Source organism: Solanum pennellii, chromosome 11, assembly GCF_001406875.1.
Source record: "Solanum pennellii chromosome 11, SPENNV200".
NCBI classification, from domain to species: Eukaryota; Viridiplantae; Streptophyta; class Magnoliopsida; order Solanales; family Solanaceae; genus Solanum; species Solanum pennellii.
In genome coordinates this window covers 65,008,516-65,016,805 of record NC_028647.1, presented here as the reverse complement: position 1 = coordinate 65,016,805, position 8,290 = coordinate 65,008,516, and the positions used below count along the sequence as shown (strand labels likewise).

Genomic DNA, 8,290 nt, shown 5'->3' with positions numbered 1-8,290 from the left:
TACCCCCTACCCCCACCCCACCCCACCCCATCCATCCACTCATTTCTCTATGTGTTCCATCTTTTTAATTGAAACCAAATAATATCTTTACCCTTTGAATAGGCTTTTTCTTAATTCCCTTTACACTTTATATATTTTCTCTTTTGAGCATCTTTTTTTTTTCTTCCTTACAATCCTTTTGCTTCAATTGTATACAAACTTACCTTATATTATATATGCATACTATATATACATATATATTTCTTCTTCACTCTTCCCCTTTGATTCATGTAATATAGGTCAATAACCTAAAAAAAACAATTAATTATAAATATAAAATGTCATTCGATATGACTTTTTCTTCTTCACCTTCCTCAGAACGCGTTTGTTACTTGCAATGTAATTTTTGCAACACCATTCTTGCGGTAAATACTTCTTTATCCTTTCTTCAAGCTTGTTTGAATTTTAATTACTTATTGTGCATATGATAATATAATTACTAGGGTTAGAAAAAGTATGCATGTTAGTCTAGGGCATAATTTTATTTTAAGCTCATGTGTGATGAGTATGATCATAGATTATTTATTATTAAAATTAAAGAATATGTTTTTGATAGAGAATATATGTCTTTTGTTTTTAGGTTTTAAGTGAAGTAAATATGGATGAAAAATTTGAAACATAATATTATTGAGATGAAATATTCTTCTTTTATGAATTATAGGGTTAAAAAGATGTATTTGGTTGGATTTATAATCTTTCTTTGATATTTATGTTAATTTTTACTAGATTTCACTTAGGACAAAAAAGGGTTTGTTGTTTTTTTTAAAAGAGATTCATTTGTTTGGAAAATCTTGAAAATTTAACTTCAAATGAGTTTTATAAAAAAAAAAAGAGAATTGTTGTGATCCAAACTATTGTTCTTTTTCTTTATTCCAAAATTTCACAAATTATTGTACTACTAATTTTGGTGTAATTAGATCTCTTACCTTCAAAAATGAAAAAAGAGAAAAAAAAAATGGTGGGGTTTTCTGTTCACACATTTTAACACATTTGCCCACTGGATAATAAACTCAAAATAATAATAATAATAATAATTTCTTTTTCTTTTTTCCCAATTTTTGGGATATAACTAATTTTGTTTCTATTTCTTTAAGAGAAATAATCATGATTGGAATTTGAAACAATTAAGTATTGTTTTTTATTGAAAAAAAATCATTTATAGAATTGTAGTTCTTTAAATTAAAAGGGGAAAATAATAATTCATATATAATATATAATATTTGTTATATATATATATATATATATTTTTTTTATAGAAGTTTATTAGATCCTTGTATTGGAATTGGACTGTGATTTCTGTTCTAGTCAAGTCATTTTCCTTGTTATCTCTTTAAATTTATCACTTTTCTAGTGACTGAACAATGGTCAGAAAAAAAGTCAGGAGCACCTAAAGGAAAGGAATTAAAGAGATATGATTAGAGATACGATACTTCTATCTTTAATCAGACGTCTCGAATAAAAAAATTATAAGGTCATATGCATATAAATTCTGATTAATTGAGATTTCAGAGCTTATATCGAATATCGGATGAGTAATCAAAATATTAAGGACTATAAATTCCCTTACCTTAGTTGTCCTTTATGTCATAAATTTTGAAGTTAAAGAGTCTTAAAATTTTAAATTTCAAAAATTGTGATTTTTTAAGTTGTATTTAGACATGCATTTTACTTTAAAAATTTAAAGTTTTTCGAATGAAAATTCCAAAAACTTCAGCTTTCGCTCATCTCAATTAATTCTACGAAATATCAAGGGTTTTCACATAGAAATAGTCACTACAACAAAAACAACTTTTAGCGACAGTAAATATTGACATTAATAAAGAGTGCTAAAATTTTTACCGACATTAATTAAGTGTCATTAGAACCAATATCACTAAATACTTTAAGGACATATACGAAAAATGCTAATTACTGCTAATGATCATTTTTGATATAGTAATGCCGATTACTACTAGTCAAACTAGAAAGAAGTCTATAGTTTTTGTTTTGTGAATTGTTACTACTAGTTCATTTAATTTTTGTTATACTGGTTACACAAATGGTAATTATTATAGGATTGGATATATTTATAATATATATAAAATAATTTTAAGTTATTTATATACTAACAAGCTGTAATAAATAAATTCTTATAGATTTATTCGAAAGAAATTAGACATGATAATTTTTCATCATATCCAGCTCGAACTCTCAAGACTATAATTAGTCATTATTCTTTTTTTAAAAAAATTATCACAAAATCGAAAATTATTATATTTATATGATATTTCTCGATTTTAATCCGATGATATAAAAAAATCTATATATTATCAGGTTAGTGTTCCATGCAGCAACATGTTAACCTTAGTGACAGTAAGATGTGGGCATTGTGCAAATATGCTTTCTGTTAATATTGGATCTTTAATTCAAGCTCTACCCCTTCAAGATGTACAAGTAAGTAAATATATCATTTCTCTATTTCATTTCATGTGATATCGACTATTTACGTATAGGACATATACGATCTTTTACGTACTTTATTAAGTATTCATAAATTTTACGTAGGAACTTTTATTAGTGCTCAAACACGAAATACTTAGTTTTATGAATGTTTGCTTCAGATCGGATATAATCAAATATTGATATATTCAGATAATTTGAAAATAATCAATTCATCGCTTAAGCGAGACATTGATCTATTGCTATCCTTTCCTTTTCGATTCGTTCCAGTAAAACAACATGTAATTTCTATATTTTAAAGATAATTCGAGTGTAAACCTTTCAGTTTAACCCTAATATTTATGATTTTATAATTATATAATATTATGACATGTTTAAAATTATAATATTTTTTAAAAAGAAACTAAGAAAAAAAATTATATACCTGTGGGTAATTTCACAATCTCTGGTCAAGTGCTGTCTTCTTTTTTTTTTTTCCCTTTTCCTAATTTTGTGGTAAAAAAAATTAAAAAAATATTTTTTTCCATCACTTTTTTTTGTTGGTGGAGGAGAAGAAAGTATTTTATACTAATTATTACTATGATCATAATAATATTTTTTTTTTCTTTTTATCTGACAGAAGCTGCAAAGGCAACAGTACACAAATGTTGAAAATAATTCTAGTAATTATAAAGCTTATGGTTCATCATCATCATCCTCTTCAAAGTTCAACAGATATTCTTCCATTGTTTCTCCTGAAAATGAACCTAGAATCCCTCCGATTCGTCGTAAGTACTCTCTCTATCTCTCTTAATAAATCGTTATACGTTAACTATATGTAATCGTTCATAATAAGTAGAATGAGCAAATTATAACTTGATAAATAAGACAATTGACCTACTATAACATATTTGAAATTTATGTTATATATTAGTATATAAGTTAAATATTTTGTTGAATTGTTATTTGCAACATGTCCTTTCAAAGTGTTATTAACTTAAAACAAGTTAAGATATTTAAATATGTATTTTTTAAAGTTATATCGATGTATTATATATCTTTAAGTTATATATACGTTTATCGATTGTAGCAGATAATCTGAGTTAATTTATAAGACTATAATTTCAATATTATAAGGATTATTACATGAAGGTATTATTTGGATGATCTAATAATATAAAATAGCATTTACATTGTTGATGTGCATATAATTTAAACAAGATTTGTATAGTGACTTAGAATCTTCGTCAAGGCGATTCGAAAATGAAAATACGATACATGAGATTTGAATTTGAAATATCAAATTGAGCTAATCTTTACTTTTATGTTCAGATAATTTAAACACTCTCTATATATAATATGATATTTTATCAAAAAGAATTGAATGAACATCTGGATCCGTCTCGATTCGTAGTACGAAAAGGATGAGATATAATTGACAATAATATTTGGACTACATGAAGTTTCCTCTTCACTTTTATGACAACTGAAATTGATTGTGACATTACATTTGTATCCAACTCATCAATAACATGTTAATTATTAGGGCCCTTTGGTTGGAGTAACAATTTATATATTAAAATTAAATTTACACAGTTAATACTATAGTATGTTTGGTGTGATCATTTAAGCACATCAAGTATGATATTTGGTTATTATTTTATAATTTTATTTAAATTAAAAAAATAGAAATTACGAATTATAAAAAATAAAATAATAAATACATGTATTATTAATATCTTCATAATTTAAACGACGCACATTAGATCATTGCATAAATAATCCATGTGGCATAATAGAAAAAACTTCTAAATAACAATGAAGCTAGGGTTATATTTACGAATTTGAAAGAATTCAATAGTTTTGAGCAAAATCTTGTATTTATATAATAATGTTAGTGAATCAACATAACAGGTACATAGATAAGTATAGAATACGTTATCCTTTCTAAAACTCAAAATTTATAAATTTAAAATTTTAACTCCGTCTCTTTCATATATCAAACTATGCAGCACTAGAAAAAAGACAACGTGTTCCTTCTGCGTACAACCGATTCATCAAGTAAGTTTTTTTCCTTCCAGTAGATATTATGATGTTAATTTATTGATTCGCATTTAGAATTTTAAATTTATGTATTTTTGAGATCAAATGTACTAAGTTCTACCTAATTCGAAAGTCCGTCCATATTTAGTTACCCCTCTCTTGCCACCGAAAATTTGCAATATATTTATATTTACCGAGATAAAAAATATATATTTAAAATACTGATCGCATATTTTTTGCGCTATATTATTTATGTTTTGAATGTGTATAGGGAAGAGATTCAAAGGATAAAGGCCAGCAATCCTGATATTAGCCATCGTGAAGCTTTTAGCACTGCTGCCAAAAATGTAAGTCCTCTCTTAATCAAAAATCTCGAGATTAAACTGTGAAAATAAAATAAAAAATCTTTCTTCGTTAGTATACCTTACGCAATGAAAATGGAAACTAATATGGATACCTAGAAGGAGTTAAGTATGGGGAAAAGCGGGAGAGTCTTTTTAAGTTGATGACTTTTTGAATGATCGTGTGTTTAATTTACTCTTTTATGTCTTAAATCAGATTAAATGGTGAAAATAAGAAAAAAAATCTTTAGTAAAAAGCGTTTTTCTCGTTAGTAGACCTTACATAATGAAAATGAAAACTATGAATACCTACAAGGAGTTAAGCATGTGGAATAGCAGAAGTGTCTTTTTAAGTTGATGACTTTTTAGACGATTTTGCGTATAATTTATCTTTTTTAATGTGTTGAATATTTTAGGTGAAAATCTTACTTCGCATGTGATATATACTAATTATATATCATTTGAACTATAATTTCGGGCTTTCATATCTCAACTATATATTATTTCTATAATTTATCTAAATTATTATTTTCTTTGTATTAAAATATATTTTTGATGTTGAGTTGTCCAAATATTTGTCGATAAACGTGCATCTATTTTTGACCATTTATTCATTAAAATAATAATTTTAGACGTATTTTTAATCGTTAATTCCGATAAACAATAAAACAATAAGAGAAAACAAAATAACTTGAACTATATATTATTTCTATAATTTATCTAAATTATTATTTTCTTTGTATTAATATATACTTTTGGTGTTGAGTTGTCCAAATTTTTGTCTATAAACGTGCGTCTATTTTTAGCCATTTATTCATCAAAATAATAATTTTAGACGTATTTTTAATCGTTAATTCAGATAAATAATAAAACAATAAAAGAAAAGAAAATAACTTGAACTATATATTATTTCTATAATTTATCTAAATTATTATTTTCTTTGTATTAATATATACTTTTGATGTTGAATTGTCCAAATGTTTATTGATAAACGTGCGTCTATTTTTGGCCATTATTCATCAAAATAATAATTTTAGACGTATTTTTAATCGTTAATTCAGATAAATAATAAAACAATAAAAGAAAAGAAAATAACTTGAACTATATATTATTTCTATAATTTATCTAAATCAATATTTTCTTTGTATTAATATATACTTTTGATGTTGAGTTGTTCAAATATTTATCGATAGACGTGCGTTTATTTTTGGCCATCTATTTATCAAAATAATAATTTTAGACGTATTTTTAATCGTTAATTCAGACAAATAATAAAACAATAAAAGAAATAAAAATAACTTAGTTGCATGTGGAATTTTTAGAATGTCCACAAAAGAAAATTTATGGTAGGGACAAACAAGAATGACCACTAAAATAGAAGAAATTAAAAAAGAGAAATATATTTTTCAAAAGATTTTATCTTTTATTTGATTTTTTGCTATTTTTGCAGTGGGCACATTTTCCACATATTCACTTTGGACTCAAGCTGGAGGGCAACAAATAGTGAGGGAAAAAAAACTTTAATATATGATATATATATATGCATGTCTTTTATGTTGTTTTCGTCGAAGATTTATCAAAAATAATATTTTTATTTTTTAAAAATTACTTTTTTTAAGGATTTTATTTATAAAAATACGTTGAATATGTTGTTATTATTATTGTCCTCGTCTTAATATTATTTTCTGTTGATGTGGCACCTTTCATTATGTTTGTCTTAATTTTGGTTAAATTAAATTTTATTTATTATTTTCAAAGTTTACTCAATAATAAATACACTTCTTTTGTGACTTTTTATACTCCCTTGTCCCATTTGATGTATTATTATTTGGGGAGCTTAAAGAGTTTGTTTATTTTTTTTTAAAAAAAATAGTTTAGTTACTACTATTGGGATCACTTATACATAATATGTTAAGTAGTTAACATAATTTAAATATCTAAATTTTATTTTTTTAAAATAAAAACTATTTATACATGATAAAATTTGCACAAAATATGAAATAATTTAATCGATATCACCTTAAATGAAAAGAAAATACGACTTTGATAAATGATATTCTTTTCAACATGTAATTAACTTATAGAAATAATGTTCATAGGATATTTTTCACTTTTTGAAAAATAGTCGATATTATAGCGAAACTTTAGCTATTTCATGAATAAAGAAATGGTTATTCGTAAATTTAATTTTACTCTACACAATTTAGATTTTGATAAATAGGTGGATAATATGTTGGGAATAGATTTTTACAAAAAAACAACTATATTAAATAGTGTTGTATGTATTGTCAAATCAAGAGATTAAATTTTACAAAAAGAAAAATAAAAATTTGATGATCGACATGAATAAAAATTGTTTACTACTCAACAGTTTTGTCAAATTATAAGTTATTTGAAAGTTTCTAACCACAAATATTTATTTATAAAAGATATTTGAAGATATATCAATTATTAATGTGAGGTCTTCGAATATTTTAGCTATATATATATATATTCAGACTCCTAAATCATTTGTCCATGAAAATTTATTTATTTTTTTTTAAAAAAACATCTTTCTCTTGTCTATAATTTAGGGGGAATTAGTAGTAGAAATGTATATAAAATTCAAAATTTTGGGGTTTAATTAGAATTTTTTTAATTGTAATTTATTTGATTTATTAGGTTCACAATTTCTTTTTATATATTGAGTTTAATAAATTTATGAAATAACATATAATATTAATAAATTATTAATATATATACACATTATTGTGGGTTTTTTTTTTCAACAAATGAAATGACTACGTACTAGAAAGTGTCTATTGACTTTTGTCAGTTTGGACACAATTATCGATCTGTTGCTAACCTTTTATATTTACTTTTTAGTTTTTATTTTATTATTTTTATTATTTGTTTTTTTTTTACTTTTAACCAACATTGATCTTTTTTTAGACAATTGTGCTGCTTTTTTTTTTTTTAAAAAAAGTGATCTAAGTTATGATTGGTAAATAGAGCAAAATAAGTACTCCCTACAGCCTAAATAGAGTATCGCGTTAACAAAAATCACGTTTATTATAAAGTTAATAAATATAATATATAGTTTCTTCTGAAAATTTAACTATAAGGAAATAATTGGATAGACATGCTAATTTTTTATTTTGAATTTTTAAGATGTGATTTATTATGAGATAATTTATTTTTTAAAATAATACTTATTTTGAGACGAAGAAAATAATATTGTATGTACTTTTACTTTACCTTTCTTTGATTTCTTTTTTCTTCAAATTTTTTTTAGGTAATTTGAATTTACATTAAAAAGTATTATTTTGAATGTTCAATGGTCATATAGAGATTATTTTCCTAAGTGGTGTGGTAATTAGGATTTTAATCTTTTTCAGAACACTTTATTTTTCAAAATACCTTTAAACTAATTATTAGTATTATTTTTGTTTTACAAAATGAATTTTGAA

The 8,290-nt window shown here is 24.0% G+C and overlaps 1 protein-coding gene across 1 annotated transcript; it reads left to right on the top strand.

The window, feature by feature from the left end:
* The first annotated feature begins 101 nt into the window (after window positions 1-101).
* Window positions 102-6,499, top strand: LOC107004929 (putative axial regulator YABBY 2). Its single transcript, XM_015203355.2, has 6 exons — window positions 102-404; window positions 2,353-2,472; window positions 3,098-3,245; window positions 4,470-4,518; window positions 4,772-4,847; window positions 6,292-6,499. The coding sequence occupies exons 1-6, from the start codon at window positions 318-320 to the stop codon at window positions 6,343-6,345; spliced, it is 534 nt and encodes a 177-aa protein (XP_015058841.1). The 5' UTR covers window positions 102-317; the 3' UTR covers window positions 6,346-6,499.
* Window positions 6,500-8,290: the final 1,791 nt, after the last annotated feature.